The following is a 17,334-nucleotide window of genomic DNA, read 5'->3' as shown; positions in this document are numbered from 1 at the left end:
TCTCGTTTCCTCATGAAGTTTTCTGACAGATCTAACGAACATTTCTAAGTTCTAAAAAGTTCAAAGATGTTGTAAAAGTTCACTCTAAGAGGAGATATCTAAAAAGAATTTATAGTCTCATTATGTCACAGATTTTCACCGATTGCTGGTGGATTCACAACCTATATCACCTCTCAAGAATTCACCGCATTGTTCCATGAAGATGTGTGAAATTGAATATATTGAAACCATCATCACACGTGAAAAAGTTTTATTTGGACCAAAACAATACAATATTGTGCGTGAAAAAACACACTGGAATACAAATGGGAATATTCAGAGGCTAAAAAAAACTCTTAAGGGCCAATCAAAAATGGTTGTACTATTTTAATAGGAACAATGATATCAAAGAAAACCCCCAACCTATAGAATAATACAAATATTTATATAAAAAGGCAATTTTAAAGAAAATTGGCAACTCTTTGGTGTGGAAATTCAACAGTAAGCATTTAAATAGCCGTGACCCACTTTGATTGACCGGCATCAGTCATCAGAGGCTCACTTCCCATGTGTGTGTGTGTGTGTGTGTGTGTGTGTGTGTGTGTGTGTGCGTGTGTGTTTAGCTGTTGAGTTTCTCGGTCTCTGCAGACATGACGGTGGTCAACTGGTCCTCATGGCCCTCCTCGGCCCCGGGAACCTGAAACAGACCATATAGATAAAAATAAATGATAAACAATTGGAAAGCATGAAGCACACTTTGAAAAAAAATATATCTCTCTCTCGCTCTCCCTCTCTCTCTCTTGATACATACTTACATACTTACATACAAACATACATACATACATACATACATACAGTACATACATATATACATATATGTAGTGATCAATATTATTACTGTTGGGTTGGGTTTTTGGGTTTTGGGTTGCTGTTTTTTTTTTCTTAACAGACTGTAATTTCTACTGTATATTGCATTTCAATATATACACACGTAATGGTAATCCAGAATTTTTTATGTCAATTCATACATCGATACTACGCATTACAAATATTTAATTGTGTAATTAAAATACATATATAATTTTCAATTCGAAACAAAACGTACAACTGAAAATATTAGATCAACTTAAAAATGTTACTGTATTTAAGTTTAAAAAAAAATAGTTTGTAATTATTTTACCAAATGAATGCAAACCATAAAATTTAATTAGGGCAGCACCGTGGCTCGTACTGCGTGGAGTTCAATTATACAACACGTTCTGCGAGGAGTGTCACACTATGGATTGTGGGTAACTATCATGACGTCATCTAATCTCCTATAAACGGCCTTTAATCCACCTACTGTGGTGAAGCAACGCCACCTGCTGGCTAATCGATGACAATGCTGGCAAGCACCTGCTTGATACGCTGCTACTTTCTTTCTTGTGCCTCACAAATATCTTGACTTGCCCTCGCTAGTAAATTTAGGACACTAGTGACCGTGTCTACTTGTAACAAATCTACACTACTAGTACCAATTTTTCAAATGTTAGGAGTAAACTCTTGTGCTATTGTACTTTTAGTACACTACTAGTTTTATAGGACTCTTTGAGTCATTTATAAAATATTTTATAATTTTAGTAGTTTTTTTACCACTATAATTTAACCAATCATCAAAAAAGAGTAGTTTATTTCCACTCACCTCCCAGTAGATACTGTCCTCAAAGCAAAGTGCGTCAGGTGGAGCACCAAAAACTGGCAACTTCATGATGAACCCTGGTACGAGAAGGAGGTATTATTATTGTTGTTGTCAATCGACATCAACGTGGATCAGTAGAATTGATTGATTCTTATTTCTGGTCACATCAAAGGTTTGATTTATCAGGGTTGGTCAAATGTTACTAGGCAGATTTCATAACTGTCCCAATAAAATGCCAGCCACGTGACTGTTGTACGACATGACTACAGTCGATGGTTGATGAGGAAACTTGAAAGGCTGCTAAACTTTAAGCATGTTTGAAACACTACTTTAAAAACCCGGCCGTTGCTTAAAACGCCTGTTTCAAGTATCAAGTACAACTTTATTGTCAAATGTGAAATTTCAAATTTCAAACTCTAACCCTATATTAAAAACCAAACGATGTCTTTAAACCCTAATTCGAAACCACGAGTGACGAGTGAAATGTGAGCCCACCGACGATGAGCCCCCCCAGCAGGGCCATGCCCAGGGTGACCGCCAAGGAGATGGCCTGCCGGATGCCCTGGAAGGACGCCTCCACGTCGCCAGTCGCCACGTCCGGGAACACGTCAGCCATTCTGCCAGAAGCACACGCACACGTGACCTCTTCGTCCAGTCAACTAGCGTCCCGCCACGTTGGAGCAAGAAAACCGTTTTGAGTTACCCATCTCCGTAAGTGTCCGTGGAGGCTACGGCGGCGGTGACGGCTCCCACGATGGCACCCAGAATGCCGGGCATGCCATGAAGGTTATGAACGCCGCACGTGTCCTGGATCTTCAGCTTCTCCTCCAAGATAGGCTGAAAACATTCCAAGCGCGCCTCAGCAATTTTCTGTACCTTTTCAAAATGACTGACAGGGCATGTTAGTACTATCTAGTGGACAGAAAAAATACTGCCTGTAATGGACTACAGTAATATCGAAAAAGAATGGTGACTTCAAGATTTATGCAATAAACACTAATCTCAACTTCAGATTCCACTTTGGAAGCCGACTTTGGAAACCTTAACCCCTTTATGAAACCTTGTTGAAAGACTATAATGTAAACCCTGTTTGAAACCCTACCGTACTTTGAATCACTAATATTATGTTGAAGACCATTTTGAAAAGCCTCACTGGTGTGAAACCAGTGTCCTTGTTTTAAACAATAACTCCCTGCCCCCTCTTAAAGCCCTAATTTGAAACCCTAACTCTTGCTTGGTCCAATAATTTTAAACCCTATCTTTGAAATACTCACCCTTGTTTGAAACTTGACCCCTGTCTTAAAACCCAAAACTGAAACTGTAACCTTGGCAGTTGAAACCTTAACCCTTTTTAGATATCCAACTGCTGAATTGAAATTCTAAATCTGGCTAGAAACCCTCATTTGAAACCTTACTCTTTGCTTGAAACCCTAATTTGAAACCCTCGCATTTGCTTGAAAGCCTAATTTCAAAACCCTAACCCTGTTTGAATTCCCAGTTTCAAATCCTAACTCGTTTTGAAAAACCTGAACCCTTGCTTTCCTTGGAAGCCCTAATTTCAAATCGTACACCTGACGAGACACCCTTATTTGAAACCCGAACTCTGGCTTGCAACTCTCATTTGTAACACAAACCCTTGCCTGCAAACTCTAATTTGATATGAATCTTGGCTTTAATTCATAACTCAAAATGTGAGGAACAGCTCCCAGTGGGACCTCGTAGAAACAAAATAATCAACTTTTGCATGCCATCAGATTGTGTGGGTGTACCCATATATTGTGTCCGGTGAGTGTTCTCCAAAAAATGCTCGCATTTACTCTCCTGAGAGAAGCTGACGTGTTTCTCACCGAGAGGAACTTGAATCCCAGCACGGAGATGATACCAGCTAGGAACCCCACGATCATGGAGCCAAATGGCGTGAGCATCATTTCCCCCGCCGTGCCCGCAGCCACGCCTCCGGCCAGGGCCGCATTTTGGATGTGGACCTCAGATAGGAGGAGAATAAAACAAACAAATAAACAAAACACATCAACACTTCAGTTTGTGTTTGACGCCATACACTTTTTTTGGAAACCGATAACCATGTCTTGAAATCCTTTTGCGAAGCCTTAATATAACCCTTTCATGCACCTGATAACACGATAAACTGTCCACTGTAGTAACCACTGTCCCTGAAAGGGTTAAAACCCAAAATTGGATCCCTAACCTATGCTTGAAACCCTAATTTGAACCCTAACCTAAGGTTCAAATACCAATTTAAAGCCCTAACTTGAATCCCTGCTTTACATCCTAACTTGAAATCACAATCTTAACATCTACTTGAATCCCTCACTGAATACCCTACCTCTGTCTTGAAACCCTAACTTGAATCCATACCCTTCACTTCAAACCCTAACTACACAACTGATTCTCAAAGTGCGCTACTAGTATCACGAGTGGTACTTGGGCTCACTCAAGTAGTACACGAAAGAATCACTGCCCAGGCACAGTTCAGTTGTATTTAACTTTTTAGTGCAATTTTACGACATGCATGCCCAGTGTTAATGTTCAAGCTGTGCATAATGTGACAGTCTTCTTCTTCTTCTTCTTCTCCTTTCGGCACGTCCCTTTTCAGGGGTCGCCACAGCGAGTCAGTAATTTCCATCCGCCCCTGTAAACCGTCCTACCAACTCGCATGGTCGTCTTGGCAAAAGTTTTACGCCTGACGCCATTCCTGACGCAACCCTCCCCATTTCTCCGGGCTTGGGACCGGCACTGGGGAACAGTGCACCCCCAGGGGAGGGCACTGCTCCCCAGCGGCTGGGTTCTGTGCATAATGTGACAGTGACTTGCAATAATGTTATTTTCATGCACATTTAGACCTATGAAGCTACTGTATTTTAATGCTGGTCATGGTCTCGGAGCGCTCAATATTTCGTTTAAGTGGTACTGAAGTAGATTACAACGTATTTCTGCCTTTCAGATGGGGAAACAAACACATGAATGATGCCATCATTAGATTAGCTCCGCCCATATATCACCCATCTACTATGTCACCTGCTTTATCAAAGTAGATCACGGAATGCTGATTCCTATCAGAGACAGCGCGGCGCCCCGCAACTATCCTTTTTTCGTTGCCGCTGACAACCCGTCGAGCTCGCGCGTAACGCCGATGATTTTTCTCACCATGTCCAGCTTTCCGTCATGCGCGGTGAGGGCAGACATGCCGTAAGTGGACAGTGTGCACGCGGCCAGTGAGTAATAAGTGTTCAGGGCCGTGCGGTGCTGGTCGTCACCGTGGGCTGTGATGGCCGAGTTGAAGCTGGGCCAGAACATCCACAGGAAGATAGTACCTGCGAGACAACAATCACAAAAATATCATATTGCCTGTGTTAGGCATTAGGTGGATTGATGGTGACGTGCTCCGACAGAGTGGTAGTTGAATTGTTAATTAATGAAATAGTCACTAAGTGTTAGAAAAGTCTAAAAAAAACCCCACAAACTTGATTGGGTGGGAACATTGAGTAGCGGCTTGCTCATGTCTTTGAACTCTGCTACTAACTAAACAGAACTTCAGCGTTAGCACGGATTAGCATTACCTCGCAATGTTGAGGCGGTTAGCTTCTGATAAACGGCCCATACTCAAATTTTGTGAAACGTTGAATTGTCAACGCGGAGTGCATTTGTGGGTGTAAATGTCTTCATTTGCTTCATGCACCACATCCACTGATCTACCACACTGATTGACAACCACGAGATTTGTTGCTCGTCCCTTTTTTTTTTAATAGTTGCGAGATGGCTGCTCGATATAGCACTTTCCAAAAGTGACTAAGCCAGTAACACTGAGTAGCCCTTGCTTCGCCCTAGCCCCGCCTTCAGTCCTCATGATAACAAAATCCCTCGGATACCGACTTATTTTAAGCAAAAGGCAACATGTGGATGTTAAGCGGACTGTAATTCATCTGTAAAATAATGCCACGTTGCTGTGAGTTTGTTATGCTAGGAACGAGGAGATTAGCCAGATAAGACAACAAGGCCAGCAATACGCTCCTGTTGTCTTTTGGATGAACAGAGAGCTAACAATGTTGCTGTTCTGTTCTCTAATGTCACCATCTTCACTTCACACTGCTAATTGTATGCTACATTAGCTTCGCAGCTAGATTTATTTTGAATGACCTTTCCTTATGTCAATGTTTTCACAAATTCAAGATTTTACCGATCATGGCGAAGAGGTCCGAGTGGTACACCGAGCTGTTCCGATGTTTGCTTTTGTTCAGGTTGGGTCGGTAAAGGACTCGGGCAACTATCAGGCCAAAGTAGGCCCCGAATGTGTGGATGGTCATGGAGCCGCCCGCATCCTTGGCCTGGGAAAGAAAGACTGGTTCAGGCAGTTTTTCTTCACAGAGCAGTCATTCTCAACTCTCATCTTTGGGTTGAGACCCAAAAGTGTTTTGATACAAATACTTACTGTATTTATGAATGTATTAAAACATGTTATTAGGAAAATAGACAAATTTTGGTAAAATAGAAAAATATTAAAAACCATTCCAAAATAAAACATCCTAACGGTATGCATTGAACTAATTTAATCGGAAACTCCTTTCAAACTAAACTCTGGAAACTACGCTTTGAAACCTTAATGCAGCCTAGAAACTCTAACTTGAAACCGTAAAGCCGGCTTGGAACTTGAATTTATAACATCCGCAATTTCTTAATAGTGGGTCGCGACCTTAGTTGAGAACCACGTAGTAAACAATAGAAGACGAACAGAACTCACCCCGAGAACGGAGAGCAGGATGAACTCATTCACCGCAAACAGTGTGACCTCAAACAGTGCCATCACCAGAAGCTGAATGGGGCTGGTTTTACCCAGAACTGCCCCAAAGGAGATCAACACGGACCCAGTGCAGAAATCGGCGTTGATCATGCTGCAAAAGATGGTGGGAAAAAATCCAGAGGTGGGGAAATAGCCAAGTACAAATACGCATCAAACTGATGAATAGTGCTGCAGCCTGTACTTGTATTTTTACAACAGTCTTTTCTTTTAACACAAGTATCTGTAAATTTGTTGAAGTAAAAACAAAACTTGGCACCAAAGCTTACCTCTCGACTCCGATGTGTATCTTTCCGCCGTGCATGCCGTGGAAGAATCCCTGCATCAGCGTGGCCCACTGCAGCGCGAAGGCGGCTATCAGGAAATTGAAGCCCACGCTGCTGAAGCCGTAGCGCTGCAGGAAGGTCATCAGGAAGCCGAAGCCAACGAAGATCATCACATGAACATCCTGGAAACCTGTAGAGACGCATTGGGTGTGAATTGATGCCGGCCAGTGTTGTACAGGGCTCACTTCTGTGCCCACTAACCTTTTACTTTCATCTCTATGCAGATGACATTGTTTCTAATGATGACTGCCTTGCATGTTTGAAAACCATTTTTAGGACTTTCGGAATCCTCATAGAAAGTTCGAGCAATTTTTTCAAACTGGATGTGGACCTAAAAAAAGGTGAGAATAAAAATCTAGAGACTTTGAAACTGTAATCCTTTTTAAAACCATAATACTGTTTCAAAGACCTAATTTCGAATATTTACTTTCTCTTAAAACTCTACCTTGAACTCCTAATATTGTTTTACAAACCTGTTTTGAAACCATAACTTGAAGCTCGAATTTAAATTCTTAAAAAATGGCCCGAGACCCTAGTTTCAAACCCTAACCTTTGCTTGAAACCCAAATCTGAACGCATACCCACATTTGACACACTAATCTAATCACCCCTGTTTGAAACCCTATTTTCAAATTATCCTAACCCTAACTTGAAACTGTTACTTCAATCATTACCTCGGCTTGAAACCCTATTTTGAAACCATAACCCTGACTTGGAACCCTAATTTGAAACCCTAACATGAACTTTTTACTGTGACTGAAATCATGACCATACAAAAATGGGGGAAAACATTTTTCCTACACCAACACAGTGAAACTGTATGTTTCAGCAAAACAATAATAAGGTGTCCAATGGCCACTGTTACCATGGCGACGGTTACTTGGCACAGACACACTTGTGAGTGGTGCCAGCCTCCCCCCTATTGGCCTCGTGGCCCCAAACCTCGCAGCAATATGAATGAAGAGACACCACTTAATAAAACTAAATTGCAAGGTTTGTATCCCACAAGGAAAAACAACGAGCCACATGCTGCTTCACCAAATCTCAGGATATTATGAGATTGTGAAGCAACCTGTTATCACCTTGACCTGTTTGAATTTACAAACACATGTACACAAATTTAAAAAAAAAAAAGCTGAATCATGAAGATGCCTTTCAGTTCGCGTGATGATGGCGTCTTATCTGCGGTGATGCAATCACGCCGATCATGTGACCACAGCGAGCAACATCTGACAGCTAGTAAAATGTAAAAAAAACCAGGAAGGCGCCGCTGTGGCAACACTCGATCTTATCTGCTATGTGAGGGCAGTTGCCTCGAAAAAGTCAGAGATTGCATATTGCTAGTCAAAACACTATCAAATGACATCCTGGAAAAGAAGCACGGATAAAGGGAAGCGACAAAGCATGGCTACAGACAACTGTACACATTAAAAAAAAAAAAAATCACAAATTCGGCTCTGCTCGTCTCATTGTTAATGCTAAAGTAGAAATGATTGTACTTCTACCTGACTATGTCTCCAAATTCTTTGCCAAACTTTGAGTATTCAGTAGTCGCTTAGCAAGAAATCTCTGTGGGAGCGTTTGAAAAAGCCTTCTTAAAAAAGCCTTATTAAAACCTAACCGTATTACCCGCAAGCGATAGGACCTCAATGCGTTACGTGCAAAGAGCGGATTTCACTCTTAATGCGACTCTATCCGGTAAAAAGTGTTACACGGCAAATGCTCATTACAGCCACCCACCATTTTCCGGAACGTATACTGTATCCCTCACAATATATTTACAGTGGTGCCTTGAGATACAACTTTAATTCATTCCGTGGCTTTGTAACTCAAAGCACTTGTACTCTAATCATCTTTTCCCATTTAAATGAATGGAAATGTCATTAATACGTTCCATTGTTTGTTTGTTTGTTCGTTCCGGCTTCCCACCAAGAAAATCAAAATAGATTCATTGCAACGTCTTGTTTAATTTGAAAAAAATAGCGCTTTATAAAATTTACTTTACAAAAACACATCTTAAAAGCATAATTACTGTTGATTCAAGGTAAAGAATTAAAGAATTTGTACATTACAATTAATATTGTATATTTGCAGTCATACAGAAAATGAACAAGAGTCACTCCTGCTCTCGATGACTTCATAAGCTGCGATAATAGTTATTTTTCACACAGGATAAAGAATGCAGTCTACCCCTCCTCAATTGCGGGTTTCAGGTATCTGGTCTAGTTTTTTATTTTCTAATCGATTTTTTTTTTAATACATTTTATAAATCTACTTTGTTCTTGCTTATATTTTGTGCAATTCTACTGCTGACCACTATATAGCAGCACATTTATTTAATTGAAGAGGTTGTAAATTTTAAAATAACGGAAACAAGAAGTATTTTAGCACAGCCTTTTTTTTGTTGAAAATGATTAAATGGTATCCTCTGTAGTCCTGCTTTTCATGCCTACAGAAACTGACACCAGTATCATTTTATAATTAAATTTATAAAATGTTTGTATTATCTATTGCTCTTTTCTCAATATATTTTTAAACTTGTTTGTATTATTTTAAAATTGAATTAAAAGACCTTTCAAAATATTTTAATGCTGGACTCTTTTTTTACACGGTGATTCTGTTTCAGAACTTTTGCACTGTTTGTGTATATGCGCCCTGTGCAACGTCATGTGATGAGGTTGAAGGTTGAGTAAGTTGGGTTAGCAAGTTAGAACGCCGCAGATGAAGACTGCGATAAGATGAAAGTGTTTGTCTCTCGACATTCTCATCATTCCCGCCGGCAGCAAAGTCTGATAAGCGACAAGCACTCACTCGTCACCTTTGACCGACACGTTCGGCTGTTTTATAATTGAAGTGGTGGACAGGGCCACATTCATTCGCTTCCAGTTTTAGGCCACGCCCCTTCCAAAAACAAAAGGCTGCACTTTTGACCCATTCTTAACACAACTGTACTCAAGATCATTCAATCATTTGCTTTCTGCATGTTTCAGCCTTATTTATTTCAAATGTCGAACTGGTTGGACTTCATCTTTATCAACAGTGTCTCATTTATCACAGTCAGGCTCAAATCTCCGTTGCAGTTTGGAGGGTATTGCTGCTTTCCCTTACAAATGTGGATCCTGTTTATCATTACAATTTCTCTTTTCAAAATTCAACTCAAACAATGTAAAAGAATGAACATAACAATTGATCGATGATCTTGTTTGTATTACAGGAGTGAGGAAATAAGGCTTTGATGGAGCAATGGACTGGAAAACATACGATTCCACTTCGAGAGACCAGAGAGTTGCTCGGTTAGCATTTTCCACAAAAGAATAACAATGTCATATGACATACAGTACATGTGATTGTTTGAATAAGGCGATTTTTGTTTTTTTACCAATGTCTTTTTAAAGCCACAAAGCGCACAAGTTTTAAAACAAGAAAAAAACATTGTGAGGTATTTTTTAAATCAGAAAAATAACCCGGTATAGTATTATGCTCAATGAAAACCTCCAGTAATGGCATAAATAAATGAAATGAAAAGAATAGAACAGTTCGTGCCACTTTTCTTTCTTCATCTCAATGAACATTGTGCTGCACCTTCTGGTATGCATGCCTGGGCCGCATGGAGGTAGCATAATACAAGTATACGTAAATAGGGAACATGGAGACGGTCACTGCTCCTCTGTAAGATGCAGTAATATTAGTTGTTCTTCACAGAGGATAATGAATATATGCATCTGAGTATTATTATAGATGATGTTTAAATATCCCTTATTTAAAGGGTTATAACACCTTTGCTATTCATTAGCTAATCAGTTTTTTTCCGTGTTGTTTGTCACCATCAAGCTAAGTTGACTTGAGGCAAAGTCGCATGGTTGTTTTAAATACACGTGGTGTAATTCTCTCTTTGGTTTAGTGTGACAGTCATCTTGGGAGTGGCAATAAACAACTTGAAGCCTGTTTAGAAAATAGTTTTTCATGATATGTCAACCACACCCACTGGACTGTGACGGTGTGGATGTGGGTGTGAATGGTCATGTGTCCTGCGACTGACTGGCAACCAGTTCATGGTGTAGCGTGCCCTCCGCCCAAAGTCAGTTGGGATAGGCTCCAGTCACTCCCCGTGACCCTGTTCCGGATAAGCGGTGTTGAAAATGGATGGATGGATGGGTGTATGCTAACGTGCTGCTTGTTGTAAAGTGAGTTCATGCAAATGGGAAGCGCCATAGATGGGCTAACAAAAATGAGCATCTGGGTAATGTCAACTTCCAAATTACTTCAATACACACAGAGCAGCAACACACACGAACAACAATATGACAACGACATGACTTTTTTTACGACGGACCCATCTAAGGGATTATTCGAGGAGAAGAAGTGCGGTGACTCACTGGGATAGCGGTAGTAGAAGTCGTTATCGTAGTCTGAGTGGTTGTGGCTGTGCCATTTCTTGGCATCCACCTCGTGGTCATACTGCACCAGCACGCCAAAGAGGATGATGAGGATGATCTGCAAGATGAAGCAGACAATTGGCAGCTTCAGCCGCATGTTGGTGGAGGCGTCCGTCATGATTGCTGTGTCCCTCCTGGATGAAAGGACCCGTTGGAAAAATGTGGACCCGCTGGGTGTCACGCAAACACACAACTGTGCCTGCAGCCAGAACTGCCAAACTGAAATGCGTGTGAGAGTGGGGGGGGAAAAAAATACTTTTGCAGATGAGTGAGCTTCTCTTTCATGTGCGTTTTTAACTACACGCCTCCTTAGGCAAGTGGGCGGGAGACCCTGTTTGCCCCGCCTCTGAGAAACCTCCAGGTAAAGTTTAATTTGGAAGCTCCGACAGAGGACGTAATAAAGTACTTTAATCACTAACGTTACATAAGACATTCTTCATGTTTATTGATAGGATTTTATGTGGATTATTTGGTTGAGGTGGTCTTTAAAAGAATCTTAGACCCCCGCATACTCGCCGTTCAGCACTTGTGGATTTGTGTGTTCGTGTTTCCATTTTAAAAAAAATATTTTTGTGTTGTTTTGTTTTTTAGGTCTGTTTTGTTTTCCATCCACCTAATGACCGAAAGGGCTTCAAAAAGGACATCTTGAACATATCAAAAGTAGTCCTTAACAGTCTTGTGCTGGCTGTCTTCAAAAAGGCCTTTATAAACCTTCCAATTGATGCGAGTGTCCCCAAAAAGTCTTTATAAAATCACAAATTAGATATACAAACTCTTAAGTTGGACCAAAAAAAGGTTTACATTTATTCTTCTTACTTTCGTCATCTTCCACTGTCAACTGCTTCAAATAAAAGGACAGACTTATTCGGCTAACAAGCTAAAAGTGCTAACTGAGAAATGTGAGCACAAAAAAAAAAAAAAAACGCAGACAAAAATCATGAAAATTTTTCATACTGTACATCCATACGTGTCTCTTTTTTTTTCCCCCCCAGAGCAGCACTTCGATAAGAAATGTCAGTCACACCAATATCGGCCTCCTCATCTCCCCCCACAGGCTAAAGCAGGAATGTTGTTATGATTTGTAGGAATGTCAACTATTACCTGGAGAGAGGAAAAACATGAGGCAAAGTCTCCAAGAGCTCGCCTCAAGGTGCAGATGTGCTTCGCACTCTAGTGGGTGACGAGCAAGCCACATTCAAAGTGACTGAAAGGAATCGCTTTGATTGACCATGATTGAAGTCAGCTGTGACCATATCCACCAGCGGCGCAGCAGTCCGTCGCAGATCCTCTTAAAGTCTTGACTATCTACAAAAAGGTAGCAAAATATGCGCAAGGTAATATTTATACATTTGATGTCCCCTTCCACAAAAAAATGTTTTCCATTTCGAAAAAGTGGCTTGAAAAATATCTTTAAAATGACCACATTCAATTGTAGAGGCCTCAAAAATGTCTTGAAAATTCTTACATTTCATGTGTGTCTTTAAAAAATGTTTAATTTGATCATAGCGTCTTTAATAGGTCTTAAGTCTAACATGTGAATGAAAAGGCCTTGAAAAACTCCCAAAAAGTCAAAATACAGTACAGCCTCTACCACACTGAGGGCTGAACATTTGCGACTCTTGGCAAGCTAGCGAAGGCTAGCAAAGGCGCATTCACGTCAGTTCTTTAAGGCGCCTCCCTGATGAGCTGGTTCAGCTAATCAGAGGCCAGAAGAAAGCCATAGAAGGAAAACGCACACTCCTTTGAATACCATAAAGCAGAATTACCTGATTGTTTTTTTTTTCAATGCTAATCTAGTTACTGACAAGTTTGGTGTATAGTGAGTAAACTGGTCACACATAGCTGACACCTCGTGTTGGTCTTGTGATGATACACACGTGCACACACGCACATTCTCACACGATGCATACCACTCACTCGCGCCACATGACTGATCAAACCTGTAGATAACGCCAAGGATTTGCCCTTGATATAATTGTTCACAGTCGCTCTATGTACAGTTTTATCACGGTGACATATAGCGGATAATTGCTAACCCTGTACATAATTGCAGTTAATTGGGGATACTTATTTTATTGTAGTCACTATTTATGGTTCTCAAGTGAATTGCTACATATAATAGTTGTTGAAATAAAGTTGCCAAAATACTACGGACTTTCGTTTAGGTTTGATATGAGCTGTCATTCAGTCGATTTTAGTTTAGCAAATTCTATGGCAAAAAATCTTCCAAAAAGAGCCTTCAAGTTGTTTTACGCTACTCCCAATTGGAGTATACTGCCAAATTAAACATCAAAATACATGTCGTCCATTTAAAACAACCTCGTAGCTTTGCTTCAGATAATTTAGCTTAATGCTAACAAACAAAGTAAATTTCCACTGACAGGCTAGCATCAATGTCACAGTGTCTCGTTTAGGTTTGAGATGAGCTGTCATTCAGTCGATTTTAGTTTAGCAAATTCTATGGCAAAAAATCTTCCAAAAAGAGCCTTCAAGTTGTTTTACGCTACTCCCAATTGGAGTATACTGCCAAATTAAACATCAAAATACATGTCGTCCATTTAAAACAACCTCGTAGCTTTGCCTCAGATAATTTAGCTTAATGCTAACAAACAAAATAAATTTCCACTGACAGTCTAGCATCAATATCACAGTGTTCTATTGCTTTAATCATATTTAAACACACACCTTCAACACATGTAGACAAAAAAAATGTAACGATACTCATATCTGTGTATTATTTATCATCTGCGAAAAACAGCTGTCATAGTAAGATGCAGTAAGATTATGACTAATCTTATTGTAGTTTAGTGTTGTGACCGTCTCCATGCCCAATCATAATGACAATTCATGATGCAGAAACTGTTTGATTCTTTCCATTCGATTGAATTATTTTCTGGACTACTTTTTGATCCATAGATTAAGTTTACATGCTGTACGTAGTGTGTATTGAGTGTGTTATTCATGCAACATCCTAAAATTGAAGTGCGTCGACTGCTTGTGGAGTACAAGGGATAATCAACGCATCAGTACCAGAGGGGCCGGCTGCAGGTCCTCTGTCCTGATAAGACAATCTGTTCATCAGAGGTTTCAATGGCACCAGATGATGCAAAAAAAAAAAAAAAATGAAAAAAGATAAATGCAGGTCCAAACCTGCTGGGCATGTTCCTGTAAAAGAACACAAAACAACGCAAGGCTTTCATGGAGCTTTGCACACACACACACACACACACACACACACACACACACACACACACACACACACACACACACACACACACACACACTTACGTGCATACTTATGGATAGTAGCACTGTGGATATGTGTGTGCTTTGCATGCATTGGGCAGTACAGACAAAAAAAAATGACCGTAGAAAAAATGTAACATTTAATTATTTTACTCATTTATTATTTTTTGCGGTCACATTTAAATGTTTACTTTGTGCCTGTGAACCGCTTGTATTTTATAATTAAATGTCTTGATTTATTTACAGGGGCGGCACGGTGGACAACAGGTTTGCACGTCCGCCACACAGTGCAGAGGTGCAGGGTTCGATTCCAGCCTTCCTGTGTGGAGTTTGCATGTTCTCCCCAGCGTGGGTTTTCTCCCGGTACTCCGGTTTCCTCCCACGTTCCAAAAATATGCAGGGCAGGTTAAATTGCCCCTAGGTGTGGTTGTGAGCGCAAATGGTTGTTTTTCTATGGGTGCCCTGCGATTGGCTGGCAACCAGTTCAGGGTGTCCCCTGCCGACTGCCCGAAGACAGCTGGGATAGACTCCGGCACTCACCACCCTTGTGAGGATAAGTGGATCAGAAAATGGATGGATGGTTAGATATATTTATTTCCACTCGTATAAAAAATACAAATATTGAGTTTTAAGTATTTTATCACTAATACTGTTGTTTCTGTTGTACACTTATTTAGTTTTGAATGACATCATTTTTCAATTCCTTCCAACATATTATTCCATCATGATCAAATAGATTTACTTACTGTACATTTGATTAAAAATCCCCCCTCAAAAAAACCTTGTACATCATATCATCTTGATAACAAATCTTTAACTTTCGTAATATCTTTATGTGCTCCACCTTTTTTTAAAGACAATTTGTGAGGAATTGATGGGAGAAAAATAAGTGCTTCCGTCGAATGAGGGTCCACGTCGCAGCACCATATAGACCTCAAGCGTGTGTGCGTGCATGTGTTCATGCGTGTGTCAGGTATGTCAAGACAAGCAGAGGATCTGCATGTCGCTGCAGGAAAGCGTGCACAGTATAACATTGAGACAGGTGAGCGCCCTCAAGCTTTCAGCAGCACGGTGACAGCAAAATGTTTCTACTAGCCTCCGAGAAAAGAATGTTTGACTTATTGGCCGTCAGACTTCTACATATTTCATACGCTTGTCACGCGTTTCATCATTCGAGTCATGCACCGCTTCAGTGCGCCATCCGGCAGGACGGGACCAGGCGTCGCCCTATCGGCCCCGCTCATCTTGCCCGAGTGGCCCCTCGAGCCACGACGTGTCACAGCAGCGCCACTGTGGCCTCTTGTTGAACTGAAAGTATAGTTTGAGATAATGTTTCCCAACCTGTATTGAGCTAAGGCACGCACTGTACCGTACTCACAAAAAAATGTATAAGATTGGACTCAGTTCCAGGATCACTATAACCCTTCTCAAAACTTTTGAATTGTTGTTCAATGTCTCAATACTCTGCGTGACTTGATGTTCTCAAACAAGAAGTTGAACAGCAAAATTCACAGGAGGTGAAAATTTTCGAGGATGTCCGTTTCTATGCCTTTCTGTGACTCCTCCAGTCTCTGCATATCTGTTGCAACCTGTTTGGTTTTTGTTAGTTGTCAGTTTGGTCTCATGATGTCTAAAGGTGAGCAGTATAATCAGTGGCTGTTTCGGGTATGTGCGATATGTGAGGCCTCACAGGGCAGCATTTCGAGCCACGCTGTAAAAGATTCATTAATTGTTTTTCTGTCTGCAATGTGAAATTGCAATCATTGACATTTGTGTTGGGAATTTGTACCCTCTTCAGGAGACACGAGGGGGTTTCAAGGATTTTGCTAATTAAAGTTGAAGTGAGAGGTGATCAATGTCACAGACTATCAGCAGGTTGCAACAGAGAGACTAGAAGAGTCACAGAGAGGTAAAGAACGACTGACATTTTAATTATATCTGTGGCATTTATTTCATCCAGAATAAAAAAAACAAAACAAACAAAAACAGAAGCTTTTCTTCAAAGTGTAGTGTGTTAGACGGGGTGGTGCGCACTTCCAACTCGCGATGACAAATCTGCTACATGGGGTATATTTCTGTTTAAATTGTGCTATGGTCTTCAAAGGGATTTGAATAATATTCACAAGTCTCAGGAAAACTCCATGCTCCAGGATTTACCGCCACATTCAGAATTCAGCGAGTCACTCTTCATTGGTAATTGGTGGTGATGTGGAATTTGGGCCTGTTTCATTTAACACAAAGATATTTTTTTCTGGCGTCTGAAGGGTTGCAAAGGTTCATCGGAACTTCTGCCTCCGAGTGGGAAAGCATTCAATTGTTCTGCTTGTCACTATACATCATTGGGATAGATAATTGTGGTACTTTTTTATTGGATGGATGGATAGATAGCTAGGTAGCTAGATAGCTATCTATGTAGCTATCTAGCGAGCTAACTAGCTAGCTACATAGCTAGCTAGCAAGCTAGCTAGCTAGCTAGATAGATAGATAGATAGATAGATAGATAGATAGATAGATAGATAGATAGATAGAGTGCAGGAGGATGTTTTCGTATGAATACTAATTGGAGGCCAATGAAGAGGTTCATTGATAAAGAGAACAATGGTTAGGCTACACAAAAAAAAGACTCCTTTATTTCCTCTTGTGTCCACCTCAGATGTGTGTGTGTGTGTGTGTGTGTGTGTGTGTGTGTGTGTGTGTGTGTGTGTGTGTGTGTGTGTGTGTGTGTGTGTATATATACACACAATGCATTTGTCACAATGTGGTCGTTGTGCCACTGAGCCAACACAGCTTCCTCTCACCGAGCGACCATAAAGATGCGTGAATGCCAGCTTCAGTGCTGGCTGCCAAGGGCTGGAA

The 17,334-nt window shown here is 40.7% G+C and overlaps 1 protein-coding gene across 1 annotated transcript; it reads right to left on the bottom strand.

Moving 5' to 3' along the window:
- Positions 1 to 559: 559 nt before the first annotated feature.
- Positions 560 to 11,498, bottom strand: rhbg (Rh family B glycoprotein). The gene is made up of 10 exons (XM_019863875.1): positions 11,173 to 11,498; positions 6,740 to 6,926; positions 6,414 to 6,564; positions 5,853 to 6,000; positions 4,823 to 4,989; positions 3,505 to 3,642; positions 2,361 to 2,494; positions 2,153 to 2,274; positions 1,661 to 1,734; positions 560 to 676 (listed from the first exon to the last, which is right to left on the bottom strand). The coding sequence occupies exons 1-10, from the start codon at positions 11,348 to 11,350 to the stop codon at positions 599 to 601; spliced, it is 1,377 nt and encodes a 458-aa protein (XP_019719434.1). The 5' UTR covers positions 11,351 to 11,498; the 3' UTR covers positions 560 to 598.
- Between the last annotated feature and the right edge of the window lie 5,836 nt (positions 11,499 to 17,334).

Source organism: Hippocampus comes, unplaced genomic scaffold (genome assembly GCF_001891065.2).
Source record: "Hippocampus comes isolate QL1 unplaced genomic scaffold, H_comes_QL1_v1.1 scaffold249, whole genome shotgun sequence".
Lineage (NCBI taxonomy): Eukaryota > Metazoa > Chordata > Actinopteri > Syngnathiformes > Syngnathidae > Hippocampus > Hippocampus comes.
This window is presented reverse-complemented; position numbering and strand designations above follow the sequence as displayed.

What these genes read in the sequence shown, in the direction of transcription:
- rhbg (XM_019863875.1), bottom strand. Translation starts at nt 11,350, where the DNA reads ATGACGGACGCCTCCACCAACATGCGGCTGAAGCTGCCAATTGTCTGC. An exon ending in ATGACGGAAAGCTGGACATG is followed by an intron (nt 3,643 to 4,822) that starts GTGAGAAAAATC and finishes CTCCTATCTGAG; the next exon opens with GTCCACATCCAAAATGCGGC. An exon ending in GCTGGGGGGGCTCATCGTCG is followed by an intron (nt 1,735 to 2,152) that starts GTGGGCTCACAT and finishes TTCTCGTACCAG; the next exon opens with GGTTCATCATGAAGTTGCCA.